The following is a 25080-nucleotide window of genomic DNA, read 5'->3' as shown; positions in this document are numbered from 1 at the left end:
AAAATTAGTATTTGCTTCCTTTCAGAGACTATTTTCTTTCACATTAGACATTCATCAATAAATAACAGCACATTTTTTTCAAAAACATTGCCTTCTGCAGGTATGTTATGTTTCTTCTCCTCCCAGCAGGCAGATAACTTAAAAAAAATAAGTCATTAATTAATAGCCATATGACAGTTTCCATGCTGGCTCACCCGCCATTGGCCAATTTGCCAATGATCTTCAACATGAATTTTCATATGTGTGATTCTGTCAGTTAGGAAACTTAAAATTCATAAGCCAAACATCGCCACCCATCTGAGTCAGAAGCAAATTCAGGCTTCTGGACATGAATTTTATGTTCACAGGTACTTTAAGTTGCCCTTCATCACCTAACAGTTGGTGATTAATCGTCCTGCACACACAGGTTGTAAAACTGGGTTTAAAACAACTCCACAAATGTGCTTGGTGCCAGTCATTGAGGAGAGCTTTAAATCATACCCCCAAATTTTAGAAGTGCTGGGTTGAGGTGGTCTCCTAGTGCCATGTTATTTTCCATCGCTCAGATAAAGCCCAGAGAGGGTAAGTGACTTGCATGGATTGACCACCTAGGGAGAAACATGCCACAGGCAGGGGTGGGTGGTGCCCACCAACCCAGAACTTGCTCTCTCTTCAACAATCAAGGTCACACTCTGGTGGGTGCCAGCCAGCCTATCAATTCACACTCATCAGTTAAAGCCAAACAAACCTCCAGCCTCCTCTGTAACAAGGCCATCAGGAAGTGAAGGGTCTGTTGATATAATAAGCATAGTTTCTTTGCCTCTGATCAGGGCCAGGGCCAGGGCCAGAAAGAGGCCAGCAAGGCACTCAGGATACAGCATTTAAGGAGGTCCCCACTCTCAGGAGGACCACATGACCTGGGAGTGAGTACCCCGTTTAAAGTGTGTGCCCAGGTACCTCCCTGGCCTCACCCCTAGTCCAGACCCTGTGTCTGATTTAGGCTTATATTTCTAGACTTGAACCCCACACAGATCCACCATAGAACAAACCAGAGTCCAGTTCTCAACAAGGGGCAAGATGCTCTGAATTTTGAATTCTGTTATTTCATAAAGGATCCCTTTCATTTTCCTAAGTCCTCTGCCTACATGGGTTCACTTCCTTCTGTTATTTGCATGAATGTTTGTGATAAAAGAGAGTTGGATTTAGAGTCTGAACATGTGAGTTGAAATATTGGCTTTGTGATATGAAGGACTGGGAAAATCTCTTAGACTCTGGGTCTCAAAGTCACTCATAAGTAGGGATAGGAATTGCTGATTGACCTCACAGAATTGTTGAAAGGGTTAAGTTAATTTCTACATGAATGCAATTTGTAAGTTGTAAAGGTGGCCTCCCAAGTAGGAAGAATTGGTGTCATTAGGCAGCACCAGCAGCTTAGACCATCAGTAGCAGGCACCTCTCTGTTGGCTCAAACCTCCAGAGACAGGGCTATAGCTGATGACTGTTTTACCAACCTGAAGCAATGATCTCTCAGGGCCAAGATCAGGAAGGCTCTCAGAGTTTACCTGGGCCAGGGCCTTCTAACCTTTTAAAAAATTTTTAATTGTAGGATAATTGCTCCATGATTTTGTGCTGGCTTCTGCCACACAATCACTCAAATTAGCCACAAGCATACATACATATGTCCCCTCCCTCTTGAACCTCCCCCAACCCGTGCCTCATCCCACCCCTCTAGGCTGTCACAGGGTACCCCTTGAGCTCCTTGTGTTAATACATAGAAACAGATATTTTTAAAAGACCCTTCCTAAGCTCCAACCTGGTGATCTGTGACAACCTAGAGGGGTGGGGTGAGCTGGAGTTGGGGAGTAGGACGGAGGTTTAAGAGGGAGGGGATATATGTATACTTACGCTGGATTTGAGTTGCTGTATGACAGAAATCAATGTAACATTGTAAAGCAATTATCCTCCAATTAAGAAAGGAAAAAAAGAGACCCTCCCTTGGGGATTCCAGTGACCACCCAGGTTTGGGGAATCACTTTTATCTAATCCACAGCCTCTCATCTTACAGACAAGACAACTGCCACGGAAAAGTTAGCTCACAGAGGTCTCAAACCAGCTCAGAAAAGAGGACCAGAAACAGGGCTTCCTGAATGCCAGCCCAGAGTTCTCAATCAGACTGTGGGCGGCAGCTTGAATAGGGAGAGGTCAAAAGGAAACTTTGCTGTTGATTAAATACAGAAAAAATTCAGCTCATTAACCCAGAATTTTAAAATTATGACTTAAAAATATATAATTGAGAAATGACCTAATAGCTACAAAAAGTTACTAAAATAATTTGATTATGAATATTTCATCTAAATCTTATGATGATTCATCCAATGAGTATTATCCGGTTAATTAATTGTATAAAATCAAATTTACCCTTCTAGAGTTTACATTTCTCTGGCCTAAAAACAGGAAATACTGGAAAATAAAATGAACTGAACTACAGTTTTTACAAAAGCATAGCAAAATTGAATACATATGATCAACATCATACCAAAAGGCATGGAATTACTCGATCAATATGGGTCAACTAGTTAAATTCCCTCTTCTCTCTGATTGACCATTTTAATCAAGCTGCTTTGTGAAATAAAGATTTAACCTTGGTTGATGATAGGTGCTTATAGAGGAGGGGTTAACAACTTTTCCCCCGAAAGATCAGATTGTAAATATTTTTTTAGACTGTGCAGATCATAAGGTTTCTATCTCAACTACTTTACCACTGTCACTTGGAAGCAGTCATAGACAATATATAAACAAATGGGCATGGCTGTGTTCCAATAAAACTTTATTTACAAAACAGGTCTAATTTGATACGTGAGGCCGTTAGCTCTCCCTGGCTATAGAGCAAATGAGATAATTTTACACACCCACACCCACACACGTAAGAGCTGATACTTCCAAATAAGCTTCATCTTTCCAAGTATTTATGCCATCTCCTCCCATGTTTCCACTGCTCAAAATGTCTCAACACCTGGGGCTGCTTTCAGATTCGGCTCCCAGCCACTTAAGATCAGTCACACTATTTAGTGGAGGACATTCCATATAAAGTTTCCTAACTAAATTGCTTTTTAACTAAGCCTGATAATACAGTAGGAAAACAAAAAATCTAAAAGTGCATCAGAAAAAAATATATACAGAGAAATATACGATATCACTTATATGTAGAATCTAAAAAAAATGATACAAATGAATTTATTTACAAAAACAGAAACAGGCTCAGACACATACAGAACAAACATGGTTCTCAAAGGGGAAAGGAGAGGGGAAGGATAAATTAGGAGTTTGCAATTAGCAGATACAAACTACTATATATAAAATAGATAAACATAAAGGTTCTACCATACAGCACAGGAACTATATTCAATAACTTACAATAATCTATAATGGAAGAGAACGTGAAAAATAATGCATATAATATAAATAATATAGTATATATATACAACATAAATAATACATATTATATATATATATATGAAGAAAGTGTGTTAGTCACTCAGTCATGTTCAACTCTTTGTGACCCCATGGACTGTATGTAGCCTGCCAAGCTTCTCAGTCCATGGAATTCTCCAGGCAAGAATACTGCAGTGGGTTGCCATTTCCTTCTCCAAGGCATCTTCCTGACCCAGGGATTGAACCTGGGTCTCTGTATTGCAGGCAGATTCTTTACCACCTGAGCCACCAGATAAATAATATATATAATATATAGAGATACAACTGAAACATTTTGTTGTACACCTGAAACTAACACAACATTATAAATCAACTATACATCAGTAAACATAATTTTTTTAAAGGAAAAATATTTTAAGACTAAGTACAACTCAAGACCAAAGCGCAGATTCCAAGCTCTGAGAGCAGAATCCAACACTTCCCTGTTGGCGGAAGCCACACTCACTTGCAGATCGTGCAGGCAAAGCAGTTGGGATGGTAGGTCTTGCCCAGGGCGGTCACCACCTCTCCTTCCACAAACTCCCCGCAGCCATGGCATCGTGTGCCATACATCCTCTGGTAGTCCAGGGTGCAGAGATACTCCCCGTTCTTTATGAAGAAGCCCCCTTGGGCCAGGTCACAGCCGCACACTGTGGACAGACAAGTTCACATCTGGTCACAAGCTGCCAAGCTACTGGGCAGCATCGCCTTCTACCGCATGCTGCTAACTTACTCTATGATCTCAGCAGTATGGGGTTCGGGGTGGGGAGGACTGGTACAAAGAGCTATTTATTGTTGGGCTCCAAGTTCTCTCTTGCCTCCCTCCCCCTTTGTTTCCCTTCCCTTTGGGAGCTATGCAATATCTCATGCAAGTAAAATCCATTGGCTAGGTCTCAACAGCCTTTGCGATACATCTAAGATTCAGAGATAATCAGTCTTTGATGGAAAGATACCTTTGGGTCATGCTGTCTCTCATAGGAACAAAACTGTCTCTGGCAGTGCTATTTAGGAAAGATAGACACTGCTTGCCCACACAACTGCTTGGTTTGGCCTAAACTGTTACTGAGCTGAGTAATAAATTCCCACTCTACCAAAAGCAGGAGCTGAAATGTCCAGTGTCTATTTTTTCACACTCTGGAAATACTTTCCCATAGTCGTAAAACATTTAGGCATTTAATTTTCTCTTGGTGCAGCAAATAGGATAAGTCCATTATTTATATATTAAAGAGTGAGATAAAAATGAACAAGCCACAGAGGAAAGAAAAGGGAACATGTCCAAGATAAAACTGTCATTCCGGACCTCAGCACATGCAAAAGAGGATTTTGGCACCTCTTTCAAATCTGCACAGCTGTGGAGCATGGAGATGGTGTGAAAAAGTAGGTCCTGAAACGCCAGGTCTGCATGTTCAGACAAGACCAGGGCAGGACTCAACAGCTTGTCCAAGAACAAAGCCAAAGGCGGCTCCTGAGAGTAAAGACTTTCCATTGACAAATGACCGGGAAATAACACCAAAGCTGGAAATCTCTGTTCTTAACCTCTGCATTCCCAGGGTTGGTTGACTCCTATACAGTTCAGATCCTTAGGCAAAGAATCCAGGATCCATCTTGATTATTCCTGCCAGCAGCTGGAATAGGCTTTTAGCTGGGGTAAGGATGAACTGAATTCAGTCACTAAATAGTTTTCCTAAGGACCTGCTAGAACACACCCAGGGTTCCTCTGGTAAGTTCCCATGACCCATGAAAGCATCTAGATGAACTAGTGTTGAGCACAGTAAGATTTTGATGCATTCGGATAGAATCTTACACTCCCACCCCAGCTCGCAGTCTCTACTAATTGCAACTACTGAGGATATTCAAGGTGACACAGAAGCTACAACAAGCTTTCCAGTGTGGGTTCATCTGTCTGTTTAGGTCCACACTCCACAGCTATGACCTTCTTCTTTGCAGTTTATAATCAAGTAACCCCAGATGATGGCCTGAGTCCATCATGCTGAAAATGACCATATAAACTCTGCTGTGATCACATTACCTGGAAACCAGCTCGTTTACCACCTGCTGCCTCTCTAACTTGCCAGTGCCCCCACTGTTTTCATTCCTGCCTTTTCCTACAAAATGAGTCCTGTGGGTCAAGGCAACTGAAGTTAAGACTAACCTCGCTCTAATTGCAAATTCCTTCAACAACAATAAACACAATCCTGAGGGTCACAGGACACCTTAGAGATTTCTCTTCAGTATTTTTCTATGTATTTCTTAATTTTCACACAAGACGACAAGGCACTTTATGGTTAAGAGTCTTCAGCTTCACTTCTTTTGATTTGTAGAAACCTCTAACCACGGAATTTAACGAAAGGCTGGGAACCAATTTTTTAATTAAACTGAATCCACTTCAAATTTGGCAGACTCCTACCAGTTTCACTCCTTAGTGGCGTGAAGTAGTTCCAATGACTCAGTTGCTCTTCCAAACTCGGGTCTTTGTCAAAACCATGACAGGTGACAATATAATGCATTTGGACTGCTAATAATTTCCTTTAGTTTCTCCTCCAACCCCCTAAGGTAGACAGAATGTAAAAGTTCACAGATCCTTTATAAAAAGCTCTGGTGGCAACAGGGTCATCCTTATGTGCATGCAGATTGTAGGGATGGCTTCAAAGCTAATTCTAAATGTGTTAGACATCCCTGTACCCACCGCTTCCTTAGGGTATCTTTCCAGGCTCTCTAGTTCACATGGTTTTGAGAAATTGACACATGCTCTCCTTTAATAATAAAGTCTTAGTTTATATGAACATAATATAGCCTTAAAAGTGATTTTGTAATTACTGTTGAGAGATGCCAAACTACAATCAAACTATGCCCTTTGCAATTTGATTTGGCTTGGTCCTTCAATTCAAGGCAGTGGCTCAAATGTGCTTACCAAACCGTACCATTGTTTCTGGTGGTTTATACCCGAGGAAACTAGCATTTGAAAACAGACTCACAGAGGCAAGGGTCATGAAGGCATACACAGCGAGTAGTGGGAGGGGAGGTCTATACTGCTCAGACCTAAAAGCACTTAACAACACATTACATTCCCAAAGAACGGACTAGTTGGGACGTAATCTCGGACCTTTCCCTCTTTCACTTCTCCAGGTATACTCGCCTATTCCTCCTCCTCCTTCTGCTCCTCTGGTCACAACTTCTCAGTCTCCTTGGCCACACCCTTACAGGCAGGTAACTCCCACGGACATTACCTTCTTCCTCTAAAACATAAGGCCTCCCTGGAAACAGGGCTTCCCAGGTGGCACTAGTGGGAAAGAACCCACCTGTCAACGTAGGAGACATAAGAGGTGCAAGTTCGATCCCTGTGGCGGGAAGATCCCCTGGAGAAGAGCATGGCAACCCTCTCCAGTATTCTTGCCTAGAGAATCCCAAGGACAGAGGAGCCTTGCGGGCTACAGTCCATGGCGTCACAAAGAGTCGGACACAACTTAAGTGACTTAGCATGCACACACACTTTGGAAACAGATCTCATCCACTCTTAGAGCTTCAACTATGACTGCAAAGGATTCTCAAGTCAATGTCCATGTGACATCTTCCCCAACCTGGGCACAGACAGCACACTTATCTGAACACGAATCATCCAAAAAAACTCTATTCTCTCAGCTTCTCTGCCATCTCTTCTAAAAGTTCTACTATTCCCTCTTCCAATAAAATGGTAGCACTATGCGTTCTCCCACTCTTAAACCCAAATTTTCAACTGGCCACTAAATCCACTGTGTTTTCCCAGGAAAACATTTCTTTGATCCATTCCCTCCTCTGCCTTCTTAACACCTCTACTCAGATCCTGGCCTTTAGTATCTCTTGTACGAAAACAGTTTTATTACAACAGTGTTTGTACTGGTAGAAAAAAAAGAAACAGACAAACCTGGGAATAACTCAACTTTCCATCAGTAGAGCAAGAGTTGGATAAATTATGATATATCCAGTCTGTGGAGATAGGTCAGATCAATATCTGTAACCTAGAGGTCTGTCCATGATAAATTGTTAAAAGAGAAAGTTTCACAAAGAACTTAAACAATCCCTTTTTTCAAAAGTCTACTTATGTTTTTACAAACAAGGAAAAGTGAGTTAACACCAACATAGGATTATTAGTGGGTTATCTCAGCAGGATGAATAACTATTCACATTTGATTCACATACCTGTGTGTCGGCTCACTTTTTAAAGTTATGTAATTCTGCTAAACACACATAACATAGAATGGACCGTCTCAACCATGTTTAAGTGTACAGTTCAGTGACAGCACATTCACCTGGCTGGGCAGCACCATCCCCATGTATCCACAGGACATCTTTCATCCTGCAAAACTGAAACTCTAGACCCATAGAACAGCACCTCCCTAGTCTCCCTCCCTCCCCCAGGCCCCTGGAAACTGCCACTCTAGCTTCTATCTCTATGAATTTGACTGCCCTTGGTGTCTCATCTAAGGAGAAACTCACTTTATGTTAAGAAAAATTATCAAAAACATGTCCAAAAGGTGGAGGAAAGAAGCATGTTCTCCAGGGTCATGCTGGAATTCTAAGAGCTCACACAGAACTATTTCGTGACCCAAGGCACTGGATCTGTGTTTGACAAGATCTTTACCTGGGTTCAATCCATGGGTTGGAAAGATCCCCTGGAGAAGGGAGAGGCTGCCCACTCCAGTATTCTGGCCTGGAGAATTTCATGGACTGTATAGTCCATGGGGTCAAAAAGAGTCGGACACGACTGAGTGACTTTCACTTTCATTTTACTACTAATCAAAAGCCCAGACTTTGAAAGTTAACTGTAACTTGTAGGTTCTTGTCCAATAGACGTGCAGACGACTTCAGTCCAGGTTTACTATCAGCTCCCTGTTAGGCTGCTGATCAGTTTTATATTTAACCCTGGCATCTTATCCTACATCCTTTGTTTTTCTTTTCTCTTTTGGCCACATTGCACAGCATATGGGATCTTAGTTCCCGCAGGGATCGAACCCACATACCCTGCATTGGAAGCACAGATCTTTAATCACTGAATCGCTAGAGAAGTCCCTGACATCCTTTCTTGAACACCTTTAAACCCATTCCTTTGGTTCTCCTTTGAGTTGGCTTTACATTCTACTAGTTCCCTCATTAATGAGTTGACTAAATCTCTGGTTAACGTTCATTCTATATTGGTGTCCTACTGCTGCTGCTGCTAAGTCGCTTCAGTTGTGTCCGAATCTGTGCAACCCCATAGACGGCAGCCCACCAGGCTCCCCCGTCCCTGGGATTCTCCAGGCAAGAACACTGGAGTGGGTTGCCATTTCCTTCTCCAATGCATGAAAGTGAAAAGTGAATATGAAGTCACTCAGTGGTGTCCGACTCTTCGAGACCCCATGGACTGCAGCCTACCAGGCTCCTCCATCCATGGGATTTTCTAGGCAAAAGTACTGGAGTGGGGTGCCACTGCCTTCTCTGATACTGGTGTGAGAGTCATATATTTAACTTTTTTGAAAATTACACTTTGACAAAGTGTAATTAACCAAAAATGAAAACCAAAAGTTAACCAAAAATATCTAAAGGTGAATCATAAAAATTTTAAAAGGTGGGAGGGGTGCTTCCCTGGTGGCTCAGTGGTAAAGAATTCTCCTTCTAATGCAAGAGACACGGGTTCGATATCTGATTCAGGAAAATTCCACACGCTGAGGAGCAACTAAGCCCCATGTGCCACAGCTGTTGAGACTGAGAACCACAGCTCCTAGAGCCTGTGCTCCTCAACAGGAGAAGACACCGCAATGAGAAGCCTGAGCACCGCAACCAGTAGCCCATGCAGCACTGAAGACCCAGCACAGCCAAAAATAAATTAAAAAACAAATTTTTTAACTAGAGTTTAAAAATAAAAATCACTGTAAAAAAATGTTTTTAAAGTTCAGTCTGTTTATATTAATGACTTAGCAAATGCTTTTAACTGGTGGCACAAAGCAAAACTTCAAAACTTCCCACTCAAATGACCACACAATCCCAATTAGGTCGAACTTCAGTAGGCTATCTTTAGGTTTTTACTTTTGGATCTCTATTTGTCTCTCCTTTGATTAAAAGTTAACAAACGCCCAGGGAAAAGAATAGATTCCTTTCATTTTTTTTTTTTTTTTAAAAAGAGCTGCCAATGAAAGAGAATTAATTGCTTTCTTCTTGATGATCAATTATTTAAAACATGTCCCACTCAAGGCCTGCCTGAATCTTGCCTCCTCTGTTACCACTAAAGCATGGCCACAAACAGTCATATGTCTCATAAAAGTTACACTCTTGAATTCACTCTCTACATACCAGTGAATACCATTAAGTATTTAACTAGGAACATGTACATCAAAACAATTTAATATGAAAGTTGTGAAATTAATAACAGCACATTTAAAAATCTTACATGTTAAAAAAAGAAAACTTAACAGGAGCTTGCCTGTGTTGTAAAAATACCACAGAACAGGAAGTGCACCAAGCACGGAGGTGTCAGATTAAGGGGGAAAACAGTGTCGTGTTTTAGTGGCACGAACAGGGTTGTAGCAGCAATTATTTCTTCAACTTTCTAAAAACAGAAGTTACATTTTCAGTTCAGTCGCTCAGTCGTGTCCGACTCTGCGACCCCATGAATCACAGCACGCCAGGCCTCCCTGTCCATCACCAACTCCCGGAGTTCACTCACACTCACATCCATCGAGTTAGAAATGCCATCCAGCCATCTCATCCTCTGTCGTCCCCTTCTCCTCCTGCCCCCAATCCCTCCCAGCATCAGAGTCTTTCCCAATGAGTCAACTCTTCGCAGGAGGTGGCCAAAGTACTGGAGTTTCAGCTTTAGCATCATTCCTTCCAAAGAAATCCCAGGGCTGATCTCCTTCAGAATGGACTGGTTGGATCTCTTTGCAGTCCAAGGGACTCTCAAGAGTCTTCTCCAACACCACAGTTCAAAAGCGTCAATTCTTCAGAGCTTAGCTTTCTTCACAGTCCAACTCTCACATCCATACATGACTACTGGAAAAACCATAGCTTTGACTAGATGGACCTTTGTTGGCAAAGTAATGTCTCTGCTTTTAATATGCTATCTAGGTTGGTCATAACTTTCCTTCCAAGGAGTAAGCGTCTTTTAATTTCATGGCTGCAGTCACCATCTGCAGTGATTTTGGAGCCCAAAAAAGTAAAGTCTGACACTGTTTCCACTGTTTCCCCATCTATTTGCCAGATGCCATGATCTTAGTTTTCTGAATGTTGAGCTTTATGCCAACTTTTTCACTCTCCTCTTTCACTTTCATCAAGAGGCTTTTTAGTTCTCTTCACTTTCTGCCATAAGGGTGGTGTCATCTGCATATCTGAGGTTATTGATATTTCTCCCAGCAATCTTGATTCCAGCTGTGATTCCTCCAGCCCAGCGTTTCTCATGATGTACTCTGCATATAAGTTAAATAAGCAGGGTGACAATATACAGCCTTGATGTACTCCTTTTCCTATTTGGAACCAGTCTGTTGTTCCATGTCCAGTTCTAACTGTTGCTTCCTGACCTGCATACAGATTTCTCAACAGGCAGGTCAGGTGGTCTGGTATTCCCATCTCTTTCAGAATTTTCCACAGTTTATTGTGAGCCACACAGTGAAAGGCTTTGGCATAGTCAATAAAGCAGAAATAGATGCTTTTCTGGAACTCTCTTGCTTTTTCCATGATCCAGCAGATGTTGGCAATTTTATCTCTGGTTCCTCTGCCTTTTCTAAAACCAGCTTGAACATCAGGAAGTTCACGGTTCACGTTCGAGGTCAGGGGCGATGGCCGAGAGGAGCTACCCCACACCCGAGACCAGGGGCAGCGGCTGGGAGGACCAAACTAGTTACATTTTAGGTTGCAACAAAACTCATTTCAGAGACATTCTGTCTGTCAACTAGTTTATACTGCCAGAAATTTAGGAGCATAGGTAATATTTCAAACTCCACCTAAAGGTTGCTTGGAGGTAAAACAAGACATCTTCATCTAGATCAGGAGATTGGACATCTCTGCTGGTCTCATTGTCGTTTTAATCCATGAGTGAGAGAGGGAGGGATGTCAACTCAACGTGATCGTTTTCAATTTAGCTTTGAGCAACGTTAAGAATTCTTGATGGGGGCCAGGAGCCTAAGGTGGGTTCTTTCTTGTCTTTTGTAGGGCAGACGCTGGCTTTGTGGTTTGGCACTTTGCCAGCCGGTCAGCTCATCACAGCTCTTCTGAATCTGCCCCAGGGAAGTGGAGGCCCTGCATGCCAGGACCTGGGTTTCACCTGCTCATTTCAGGCGTTAAGGACCATGTGCTTTCTGCCCCTACCTTCCTGCCTCCCCCCTTCCCTCTCTCTCTCTCTCTTCTTTCTTATTTTTTACATTATCTTTTTTATTTTTTCTTTCAGTTTTATTGATACAGTTCACACACTCCACTATATAAGTTTAAGGTGTACAGCATAGTGATTTGACTGACGTACATCATGAAATGTCTATCACAATAAGTTTAGTGAACATCCTATATCTTACATAGATATAAAATTAAAGAAAGACATTTTTTTCTTGAGATGAGAACTCTTTACTGTTTTAACAACTTTCATATGCAACACACAGCCATGTTGATTATATTTATCAATGTTATATTACATCACTGGGCTTCCCTTATTATTCAGCAGTAAAGATCCACCTGCTAATGCAGGAGATGTGGGTTTGATCCCTGGGTTGGGAAGATCCCCTGGAGAAGGAAATGGCAACCCACTCCAGCATTCTTGCCTGGGAAATCCCATGGACAGAGAAGCTTGGTGGGCTATAGTCCACGGGGTCACACAGAGTTGGGCATGACTTAGTAACTGAGCAAGCATGCACGCACGTACATTGCATCACTGCTGCTGCTAAGTCACTTCAGTCGTGTCCGACTCTGTGCGACCCCATAGACGGCAGCCCACGAGGCTCCCCCCATCCCTGGGATTCTCCAGGCAAGAACACTGGAGTGGGTTACCATTTCCTTCTCCAATGCATGAAAATGAAAAGGGAAAGTGAAGTCACTCAGTCGTGTCTGACTCTTAGCGACCCCATGGACTGCAGCCTACCAGGCTCCTCCGTCCATGCGATTTTCCAGGCAAGAGTACTGGAGTGGGGTGCCATTGCCTTCTCCGACATTGCATCACTAGTATTTGTGTTATAACTGAGAGTCTGCACCTTTTGAGTGCCTTTGTCCAATTTCCCCCCACCCCCACCCCTCCCCTCCCCTCTCGTAACCACAAACCTGATCTCTTTTTCTATGAATGTGTTTGTTTCTGAAGCACAACTGACTTACAACACTATCTTAGTTCCTGGTACACAACACTGCGATTCGATACTTCTATACATTTCAAAACAATCATCACAGTAAGTCTAGTTACAAGCTGTCACCACACAAACATATTACATAATTTTTGACTATATTCCCCACACTATACATTTCATACTGGTGACTCATTTATTTCGCAACTGGAAGTCTGTAACTCAATCTCCTTCACCTATTTATCTTCTCCCCTTCAACCCTCCCCACTAGCAACCACCTGTTTGTTCTCTGTATCTATTTATGACTATTTCTGTTTTGTTATCTGCTATTTGTTCATTTGTTTTGTTTTTAGAGTCCATGTAAAAGTGGAGTCATACAATGTCTGTTTCCTCTGACTTATTCTGCTCAGCATAATGCTCTCAAAGTCCATTCACATTGTCGCAGATGGCAAGATTTCAGTCTTTTTATGGCCAAGTAATATTTCACTGTACATATATATACCACGCCTGCCTTATCCATTTGTCTATTAATGGGCATTTAGGTTACTTCTATATCTTGGCTACTGTAAATGCTGCTGCAATGAAAAGGGTACATGTATCTTTTCTTTTTTTAATTGGAGTATAGTTGATTTACGACACTGTGTTAATTATTGCTATACAGCAAAGTGATTCAGTTATGGGTTCATGTATCTTTTCTAATTAGTGTGTTTGTTTCTTTCGATAAATACCCAGGAATAGGATTACTGGATTGTATGGTAGATCTATTGTTAATTTTTTGAGGAATCTCCATATTATTTTCCATAGTAGTCACACAGTGTACATTCCCATCAACGGCGTACAAAGGTTCCCTTTCTCCACATCCTAAAAGGACTCTGTGCTCTAGAAGTTCTACTTTACAGGCGAAAACCCTGCTCCTCGTCCCCTGGGCCAGCACTGCCTCCTCCTAGGCTGCCCTGTGCAGGAGCAGGGGGGTGGGATAGACAGAGGGTACGGAATTCTCAAACTCCTCACAAGTGGATTTGCACCATACTCTTCCTCCATCTTCTACTCAAGCTAAATTTTTAAAAAAGATTATTTCACCTAAGACATTATTCTATTCATCTCCTCAAACCCTTTCTTCATAGAAAATCCAAAGGTAGACTTTGACAAAGCATCCTCTCAAGCCCCCTCCGGTGCTGCCTTACGGTGTGGGGTCTCACTGAATCAGACTTTGCCCTGAAATCCAGAGCAGTGTGTTTCAAAGTACCATGCACTGTAGCTCCAAAGTATGACATGCTGTAGCCCAGAGCTCAAAATAGCTGAACAGAGACTCATAAACAATAATAAGAGGGGGCAGCTTCCACCAAAAATAACTATTAGCTAATGCATCATCCTGGAAGCAAATACTAAGCCGCAAAACATAAAGAGCTTTTCACACTCATTTCTAAATGTGCCTCAAAATCTATGATTTTTCTGGGAAAGAAGATAGTTAGGAGTCCAACTAGATGACAAAATGAGACCCCAAGGTCAGGCATTTGAGGTGTGGTATTAATCAGAGCTTGAATTTACAATAATAACTAAAGAGATTTGATTGAAAAGGAATCAGTAGGACCCTCTTTTATTAATAAAATCTTCGACTACATAGTAAGTTTATTTTTAATGCTTGTCGTAGAAATTCATGTGCAAATGACATTAATTATAACCAGCTCAAGTAACAAAGATATCATCCAGAATAATACCTCTCACTCAACGTATTATTTTGTTTTTGTTTGGGTCCATAACACAAAACAAGTATCAAAGTCTTCTCTGATAGCATAGATTACTTAATAAGCAGGAAGTATCATGTATAAATGCTGAAAATATACACAAGGAAGAAATGAAAGGCTGGCCAGATTTAATAGGACCTTGCTTATCCCAGGTAAAACTACCTCAGGTAAGCCACTCATTGGAATTCTGGGCCCACAGGTAAATTTTCAGGTCTATATTCTGTCCTTTCCCTTTCCCTGTTCAGTCCCCAGAAAAAGTTGGGTCATGAATCTTTGCCTTTAACAAGCTCCCAGACCACAAGGACACAGCCTCAGTGAGAGTTCTGTGTGTCTATAAGCTGACCCTCTAGGAAATAGAAAAAGGTAAGGATGCATTGCTACTTTTACCAGCAACCACAATAAGTAATTAGCATGGGGTTTATTAACCCTCTTAATGGGCTCTTTTTCTCTGGCTTCTCCTGAATCTATCTGGCTTCTCACTCAATCTATCCTGCTCACATCCTCTAAATTAACATGGTAAATGCCCTCCTTCTTCACTTTGATCTTGCATCGAAGGCTCTGGCATCTACCAAACATTCATCTGACTCTTCCTGACCATCAGTGCTTTATTCCAGCCAAACTGACCCTCCCATCCCCCATGCCCGATAGACACCTCCTCCCACCTCCTGCCAGTGCCCATGACAACCCCAACCAGCCTCCCTGGCCCCACTCAGGTTCGACCTTGTGATGAAGCTGCTGGCTTCTTCCAGTCCTGTCTGGCTCTGCTTTCTCAAGGCTCTGAACAATGATTAACATTTGATTCTTAATCTGTGTTACCTTATACTGCCATCAGGATTTTCTCCTTATCTCAGTTGCAAACTTATTGAAGGCAAAACCCACTTCTTATCACGATACTTAGAGAGATGGAAACTTATTATTGTCCCTTTCCACCTATTCATACCGCTTTAAACCAGGCTGGCATCCGGACTGTGTGGGTGGAGCCAAGTTGCTCTGGCACAGCATAAAGAGAGCCAGTAATCCTGCCTTTGCTTCTGAAAGTACCTAATTGGCATCAAGATAGTGGTGCCAAGGTAGCAACTCTACCCTCTCTCAACTTCTTCAATCTCCTAAGACTCTTCCTTCACAATTGAAATTGACTACAACTCAAAACAACTCTAGAGATCATTTTAATTCGCAAGTGTAGGGTCAGACTATGCTCTGCTTTGTGCTCAGTAATAACCAAAAAGGTCTTGATCACAGAGAATAAGACTGCAGCTGGTTAAGTGCTCCATGATTTGAGGTGCATGAGAAGAAACTAGAATGAGATTACAGGGTAGCAACAAGAGTAATCCTGTCTCTAAGAGAGAACATCTGAGGGGGGAAAAAAGTAGATGGAATTGGGATTATACCAAAGAAAAAGAAGGCAGGGTAATAATGGTCTTTAAGTGTATGGCAGGTTATTTTAAGGAAATCAGTAATCAGCTCTTTTCCGTCTAAAGGAGAAACGGGGAACGTTTGCTTTACATGTATGAGGAGATGTAGGTTAGATAAGCTTATAGCTATCACTATAGAGGTGATTACAAATGAGAACAAGCTCCTGAAAGACACTATCTTACATCTATGATTAAAAATATTTATGGCAGGTGAGGTAAGATGTTAGTCGCTCTTTGCGTGTCTGACTCTTTGCGACCCCATGGACTGTAGCCTGCCAGGCTCCTCTGTCCACAGAGTTCCCCAGGCAAGAATACTGGAGTGGATTGCCATGCTCTTCTCCAGGGGATCTTCCCGACCCAGGCATCGAACCTGGGTCTCCCGCATTGCAGGCAGATTTTTCTTTTCTTTTTTTTTTTTACCGTTTGAGCCACCAGGGAAGCTATTTATGGTAGAATAAATGGCTTTTCCATTCCATCCTTTTGAATATAGACAAGGTGATAATGTGACTTTCCTGACCTGTACACCTACATCAAATCACAGGGATTACGGTGCAATGAAAAAAAACATCAAATTTATTATTTTACCAACATCTAAAGTTCCATTTTGGAAATAAGATATAAACATAAAGAGTTAGTTCTTATAGCATATACATTATGTAATACAATTTTACTTTTAAAAAACTATCTAAACACAGAAAACTCTTAATCTGTATATTCAACTCACCCACCCCTCAATTTTCATTCATTCTACTCCGCAAAATCCTTGCGTTTTATAAATACACATATTCTATGTAGAATGATCCTGATCTGGTAAACATCCTATAAACCCTAGGATGACAAAACTGGTATGGTTTTTCCCAAGCCCTTTCACAGAACCCAATCTTTAATTCTTAAAAGGTGCATTGTAATTCATTGGCATAGTGGAAGCTGTAACCTGAATTTTCTAATAGTTTTAGATAAACACTAAAAATAATTTTGATGTTCATGGGCTACCTTCATAGATTGAATGTTACAGAGGATAACGGACTTTTAGAAGCTGTCAAAAGATAGCATTTTTGACACCCTTTAACTATTAAAGTCTAACACACAGTTAAGACTCATATTGCAAAGTGGCACAGTCTCTATTAAGACATAATTCTGTACAAGGATTTCTGCCAATGCTATTTGGAGAGACGAGCTCACATGATCTGATTTTTAAAAATTTCCACAGACATTATCCAATGTTCAGAAATCTTTCTAAAACTATGTGGCTATAAATAACATATAACATTAGTTCCATTTCTGAAATAAAACAAAGTTACTCTAATGAATGTTTAAAATGCCATCCTTCAAATGCCAATAGGAATGTTATGGCTCCACTCATTTCTGGCAAGAAACTTGCTTGCCCAAATGAAGGCCAGTGTCAACTCCAGCTATATCCCTGTCTCTACCGCTTTGAATAAGGCAGCCCCGACCCCTGACCACAACTAGCGTCCTCTTTTCAGTCCTGGGAAGGTTTATTATGTTTTTATTGAGCATCTGTGCTTTATCTACCTTGCCCCCTTCTTGGTAACATCCCCAGACCATTCAGCTCTACGTGTTCTCTGCAGCCTCAGACTCGCTGCGCCTGTGCTCTGGACCACTCACCGGCACCATCCTGCTACTAGCCATGGCTCCTCCGGTAAGCACAGGCTTGCCAGCAGATCACATGCTCTTCAGGGGTAGATACCATGTTATATATATATATATATATCTTTCAAGCCTCCATAGCCTACCATGGTGAAAAGAGAGATGACAGATGCTCTATAGACATTTCACATGGTAAACATTTGAAGGTCATCAATTGTCTATATTCCCAGGTTGATTTATGCAAAAACATTAAGTGACTTTTAGTAAGAAAAGAATATAAATCTGCTCTTAGGAATAATGAAGTCCATTTAGTTGACTTTTCATACAAGGAGAAATTAAGTAGTTATTATATTTTCATCCTTTACAGAATAGAAGTTTGAGCTGCCCTCTATTCCCAGAGAGGTGGAGGTGGGATAGGGAATCATTTCCTGACCACCTGTCCATCTCCCCCCAACAAACACACTGAGAGATCCTTCTGTTACAAGCTCATTTTCACTGGGGCAGATCTTTTTATTTTCCCTTTATTGCACCAATGACAGTTGGTAAGTCATAGTGATTTCATATGATTATTTCATTGTCTGATTAATATCCTGTCTTAATGCATTCAGGCTGCTGTAACAAAATACCACAGACTGGGTGGTTTATAAACAATAGAAATTTATTTTTCACGGTTCTAGGGATTGTGAAGTCTAAGATGAAGCTGCAAGCTGATTCAGTGTCTGGTGAGCGCCTGCTTCTTTGTTCAGATGAGATCGGGTACATTGAGGGTGGCATGGCTGTAACCCTGCTTCTTGGTTCAGAGAGCAGTCTTCTCACTGGGTTCCCTTGTGGCACAAGGGATGAGGGAGCTTTTGGGGTCTCTTGAAAAAGCACTAACCCCATTCACAAGGGCTCCACCTTCATGATATATCACTTCCCAAAGGCCATACTTCCTAATACCATTAGGGATTAGGTTTCAAAATACAAATTTGAGGGGGAACACAAGCAGTCTATGATATATCTCTATGAAGGCAGGGATCATGTCTAACTTATACATATAGCTTGATGTGTATGACTTATTCTTGAGTATCGTGGCACTTGAAAAAAAATATTTGTTGAATAAACAAATGTTACCATTTATCCTCAGAATTTATAGCACACCCTAGAGGTTAGCCAGGGTTTTCATTATTCATATCATTTGACTTCGGTCTTCTGCTTTGCATTTGTGGGTGCTGGCAAACTGTGCAACAGGGAATTCTAGACCCTTGCTTCTTTTGCCCCATTCAGAATTTCTATGACATAGCTTAATACCATGACTTTTTCCATCTCCATATTACTAGTCAGGTATGTTTAGAACATACATTTTTATATCTACTTTTTAGTGGAGCACTTCATACCTAAATGAAGCTGCTCTAAAGAAAAGCCCAATTCCTGGGAACTTCATAGGCTGTGAAGGACCATGACCAGAGAATCCTTATCTGGATGGTTCCCCACAGGCTACTAATATACTCCTCCCCCTGCCCGTCATCACACCCCCAATTCCAAGCCCACGTGCAACAAAGCAGTGGTCATCAAATTTGGTGAGCTGGTTGAAAATGCTAGACCCTGATCACCAACATGCTGATCAGGGAGACTGGGGTGAGACCAGGAAACGGAATCATTCACCAGCATCAGAGCTACTCTGGTAGGTGCTCCTTGGACCACACTTACTCAACTCTGCTTTTATATGTTTAACGCTTTTATAAGTTTAATGCCTAAGTGCTTTTATAAGTTTAACGCCTCTCCAGGTAGCTGCGTACCATACACATATCTCCTGATAATTAATACATTGCAGGAGATTCTCCCTATTTCTCACTAAAGGTTCAATGAATATAGAGAAACTCAGAGTTTTAGAAGCTTCCAGGCACAGCAGAAAAGCAATTACTGGCTCTTAGGTCCACTGTAAACACTCTTTCCTGGAGAGAAAATAGGACCCACTCAGTTGCCCTGCATGGGCTATTCAAGGCAGATGATGGGAACCCTGTGGGGACCTACAGGGAAAGGCTAAGGACAAATTTGAATCACAGAGGACACTTGAAGTCACCTCACAAATGTCACTTCCATCATGGAGAAAGATGACTCAAATCTCTCTGCTTGGGTTTAATGTGCATTAGAAGGTTTCAGGGCACTTATCTCATTTGGGAATTGGTTATCAACCAAGGAAGAATTCCAAAAGGAATCCTGCTTTTTCTCTCTAGCTTTCACTCAGTAGATAATATCTCTCTGGTGTGTGTGCTTAGTCACTCAGTGATGTCTGACTCTGCGACCCCAAGGACTGTAGCCTGAGAGGTTCCTCTGTCCATGGGGATCTCCAGGCAAGAATACTGGAGTGGGTTGCCATGCTATCCTCCAGGGGATCTTCCCAACCCAAAGATTGAACTCAGGTCTCCTGCATTGCAGGCAGATTCTTTACTGTCTGAGCCACCAAGGAAGCCCAATACCTTTCTAGGCACTATCAAATCCCTTCTCAGATTAAATCAAAGAAAAAGAAATGACCAAGGTCGAGTCAATTCTTACAGGATACTTTCCAAACTGCAACCAAAATTTACTAATTCAATCTAATTAGTGGCAGGCAAATCTCACCATAAAAGTTCAAAAGTTGAACTACATTTACCTAAGTCCAGTTTTTCTTCTTGAAGGCAAAAGAAGAAGGGAGTGACAGAGGATGAGATGGTTAGACAGCATCACCAACTCAATGGACGTGAATTTGAGCAAACTCCAGGAGATTGCGAAGGACAGAGAAGCCTGGCATGCCGCAGTCTATGGGGTCTCAAAGAATTGGACATGACTTAGTGACTGAACAAGTTTTTCTTATTCAGTAAATGGCATGATTATAATATGGTATAACATTTGAGTCCCAAGACCACACTAAAAACAGCCTCATCACTTCAGATGCAATCCAAGCCCACTACCAGAATCAGTGTTCCCCAAACTTTTCCAATTTCACTCATATTACCACCTTCACTATTTTTTAATTTGGTCATAGTTTTTGAACTATCTATTCTGTTTCCTTTGCTGTTATTTAGTCACTAAGTCATGTCCAACTCTTGTGACAAAACAATGTTCCAAAAGGATTTAGGTGATGATGGCAATTGTTGTTTGGTCGCTCAACCCCATAGATTGTAGCCTGCCAGGCCCTTTCTGTCCATGAGATTTCCCAGGCAAGAATACATAGGATCTGCATCTCCTGCATTGGCATCCGGTTCTTCACCACTGAGCCACCGGATAAGCCCATGACTTTTAAAACCTTCAGTGCTCTCTTAATAACTATAATTATTTTCAAAGGCAAAAACCATAAATCAAAACTTCCAGGGCCACTTCCCCTCTACATAAAGTATCTATAGAAGTAAATAATTAAATAATGCAATTCAGTTTGAGCTTTAATATCATTTCCTGACCAAGGCCCTGGGGCTGACAGCTATTCTCTGTTATAAAGATCTTCTGCTTCATGAAATTAGATGGTTGGAAAAAGGAATGAGAAAGAATAGTTGTTCACTGTGTGAAGAAATGCTGTGTCTGAACCAAAAATAATTTTCTCCTTCCCACACTTAAAAAGACATTGATTGAAGTCAAGTCTGGGTGACCCGGATTTAATAATTTGGAAATAATAATCTGTAATTAGTATCAATCAATGATAAACATTTCATTCACTCATTCAAAAATTATTATTGAGTGCTTAATGTAAGCTAGGTTTTTTCCTAAAGGCTGCTATACAAACCCTGTTGGTGCCTAGCAGAGGGAGACAGGCAACAAATAAACACTACATAACTTAAACCGTATATAAATACATATATATGTAAACACACACAGATACACATATACACATCTATACATGACAGATAGTGTCAAAGATGATCTCAATGATAAGTGACATTTGAGAAGAGACCCCAAGTAAGTTGGGGAGGACACCAGGCACATACCTAGATAAAAAGCTCATCAAGCAAAAGAAACAGGAAGTGGAAAGGTCCGGAGGCTGTTCAATGCTTGGTTTAAGAATGATCAAGCAGGCCAGGGTTGCTCAGCAGAGTGAGCCAGAGAGAAAGTGGTGGGAGATGAGGACAGGTAGTAACAATGGGGAGGGGCTTTGGAGGTCACATTAAGGTTTTTGGACTTCATTCTGAAAGATGAAGGAATCCTTTGGAAAAGGTGACAGGATCTGGCTTTATTTTTAAAGATCACCTTGGCTACTGCATTAAGAACAATCTGCAGTAGGGGTAAAGGCAGATGCCAGGAGGCCTGACATCATTATTAATCCAGGCAAGATATGGTGGCAGCTTGGAGCTGGAGCATTATCTTTGGGATGGTGTAAATGGCCAGATTTTTTATATACTATGAATATAGGGCTGAAGGGACTTGTTGGTGGAATATTTGTGCCATGTAAAAGAAAAAGAGAAGTCAAAATAACTCTAAAGTTCTCAGCCTAAGCAACTGGGAAGATCCCCTGGAGGAGGGCCTGGCAATCCACTCCAGTATTCTTGCCTGGAGAATCCCCATGGACAGAGGAACCTGGCAGGCTACAGTCCATAAGGTTGCAAAGAATCAGACATGACTGAAGCAACTTAGCATGCATGCAACTGGGAGGAAGGTCTTGACAATGGCTCAAATGAAAAGACTGGAGAGGGAGTAGGGATGGTGCTAGTAACCAAATAACCCATTACTAGTTAGGCTTGAGAGGCCAACCGGAGATGCTGAGAAGGCTTTTGAAGACACCAGTTTGAACCACAGGGCAGAACTTTGGAGCTGGTCATTTTCAGGGCACAGATGGTACTTCTAAACTATGAGACTGGATGAAGTCACTAGAAAGCGGACATATAGATGAGGTCTGAGCATGTGGCACTTCAAGGTTTCAGGGTCAGGATGTGAAAAGAACCAGCAATAGGATAGGTTCAATGCTTGCTTTAAAAATGTTTGAGGAACATTTCAGTTTTCTCCCCTGCTCTATGATATAAACATTCCTATAACCTTTGCTAAATAAATCATTTTTCTTAGAAGATGTGCTCTTCCTTGATTAAGGTAGGAGAAATTCAGCATTCCCTTTCTCAAAATATAAGCTATCATTGGACTTCCCTGGTGCTCTAATGGTTGAGAATCTGCCCACCGAGCAGGGGACACAGGTTCAATCCCTGGTCTGGAAGGATCCTACATGCCACGGGGCAACTAAGCCCGTGTGCCACAACTACTGAGTCCAAGCTCTAGAGCCCTCAAGCCACAAAAAGAGAAGCCACCGCAGTGAGAAGCCCTAGTGCTACAACTACAGAGTAGCCCCAACTGGTCCCAATTAGAGAAAGAGCACACACCCAGCAACAAAGACCCAAGGAAGCCAAAAATAACATTTTTAAAAATACATTTAAAAAAAAGCTTTCACGGACATGAAACTGAGAATTCTCAAGAACTATAAAGAATTGGAGATTTTACCTGCAAGCTGGCAAGTTAGCCTGCCCTGGTTTCATGGATGCTGGCAGAAGACATGAAACTCCTGGGTCAGAGCAAAAGACTGACTCAGGGCAGGTAACATGAGCTGCATATTTGTTATGCATTCCTCATGACCATGCTACATCGCGCAGAGGCAAGAGAAGCAGGTCACCAGGATGCTCTACGTGCAGTGGGTTTGTGTCCCACCAAGGAACCTGACTACGCTAAAGCCTTTCACTGTGTAGATCACAACAAACTGTGGAAAATTCTTAAAGAGATGGGAATACCAGACCACCTTATCTGCCTCCTGAGAAACCTGTATGCAGGTCAAGAAGCAACAGTTAGAACTGGACATGAAACAACAAACTGGTTCCAAAGGAGTACATCAAGGCTGTATATTGTCACCCTGCTTATTTAAATTATATGCAAAGTACATCATGAGAAACATTGGACTGGATGAAACACAAGCTGGAATCAAGATTGCCGGGAGAAATATCAACAACCTCAGATATGCAGTTGATACCACCCTTATGGTGGTAAAAGGAACAGAAAGGGAAGAGGAACTAAAGAGCCTCATGATGAAAGTGAAAGAGCAGAGTGAAAAAGTTGGCTTAAAACTCAACATTCAGAAAACTAAGATCATGGCATCCGGTCCTATCACTTCATGGCAAATAGATGGGGAAACAATGGACACAGTGACAGACTTTACTTTGGGGGCGTCCAAAATCACTGTGGATGGTGACTGCAGCCATGAAATTAAAAGTCACTTGCACCTTGGAAGAAAAGCTAGGACAAACCTAGGCAGCATATTAAAAAGCAGAGACATTACTTTGCTGACAAAGGTCCGTCTAGTCAAAGCTATGGTTTTTCCAGTAGTCATGTATGGATGTGAGAGTTGGAGTATAAAGAAGGCTGAGTGCTGAAGAATTGATGCTTTTGAACTGTAGTGCTGGGAAAGATTCTTGAAGAGTCCCTTGGACTTCAAAGAGATGAAAATCAGTCCTGAATATTCACTGGAAGGCCTGATGCTGAAGCTCTGATATTTGGCCACTTGATTCGAAGAGTTGACTCATTGGAAATGATCCTGATGATGGGAAAGATTGAGGGCATGAGGAAAAGAGGGTGACAGAGGGTGAGATGGTTGGATGGCATCATTGACTCAATGGATATGAGCTTAAGCAGACTCCGGGAGATAGGGAAGGACAGGGAAGTCTGGTGTGCTGCAGTCCATGGCGTCGCAATGAGTCGGACACGACTGAGCAACTAAACAACAACAAAAGGAACCTAAAGTTTAGAAAACCCCAGTCTTTTATAATGAGCTGTAAGCAAATCAATCCAACCTTTGTTCCAGCGGGAGATATTATCTTTATTATACTAGACAGCAAACAAATCCATCCTCTAGTCCAGAGGGAAATGCTGTCTCTGTCTTGAGAATATTCACTATACAAACATCTTTGAAAGATAATGCAGAACAAAAAGTGCCCACACTAACGAGAGACCTGTGGATAATCATCTCCCAACAAAAGTCAAAACTGTGAAGCAGCATATTTTGAAGAATTTCTGAGTCCTTATCCTATTTCACTTTGGAATTCAAAATCTTAAATATTTTTTTAAAAATATAAATTATATTTATTTACCTAGGTAACACTTTAACATGGCAGAAAATTCAAAAGATAAGCTATACAGGATTATCCTTTTCTCAGCAAAAGATGGCATCAAAGTGGTTTCTCATTTGCTGTGAGAAGGGAGTACATTTGTATCAGACTCATTTTCTTGCATCCTGTTTATTTTGCCTTCTACTCAATTTCCAAATGAGTCAGATTCTCTAAATAGATGTTAAAAGCAGGAGCTCAGCACTTAGGGAATATAAGAAACTGTCTCCATTTTACTAGTGCTTTATCAATGTCCACCTGAACCCCAAATAACCCACATGGAGTGAGTTGTATCTAGTGGGTTAAGTGAAAGCTAAGGGTCTAATCTGGCATAAGGGTCTAAACAGCAGTGATATCTCACCCAAGTGCTGCCTGACAGGGGCCTTTAGCACAGGTTCTCTTATCTGTTCCATCTGCCAGGCAGAGACGCCTCGATCTGTAATCAATGACAGATAGCCTTACTTACACTCTTTTCAGCAGATAATGTTGCTGTCTAGTAAGCATGTGAGGGTATATA

The 25080-nt window shown here is 41.6% G+C and overlaps 1 protein-coding gene across 3 annotated transcripts in view; it reads right to left on the bottom strand.

Annotated features, from left to right (window-relative positions):
• Positions 1-25080, bottom strand: part of ABLIM1 (actin binding LIM protein 1) — a 328489-nt gene that overhangs the window by 131808 nt on the left and 171601 nt on the right. For all 3 annotated transcript variants that reach the window (XM_070363328.1, XM_005900284.3, XM_070363327.1), the window contains exon 3: positions 3917-4100. In XM_070363328.1, coding sequence (XP_070219429.1) covers positions 3917-4100 — 184 coding nt within the window. The remainder of the gene's footprint in view (positions 1-3916; positions 4101-25080) is intronic.

Source organism: Bos mutus, chromosome 26, assembly GCF_027580195.1.
Source record: "Bos mutus isolate GX-2022 chromosome 26, NWIPB_WYAK_1.1, whole genome shotgun sequence".
NCBI classification, from domain to species: domain Eukaryota; kingdom Metazoa; phylum Chordata; class Mammalia; order Artiodactyla; family Bovidae; genus Bos; species Bos mutus.
Note: the sequence above shows the minus strand (reverse complement) of the source record. Positions and strands in the feature narration are given on the sequence as shown.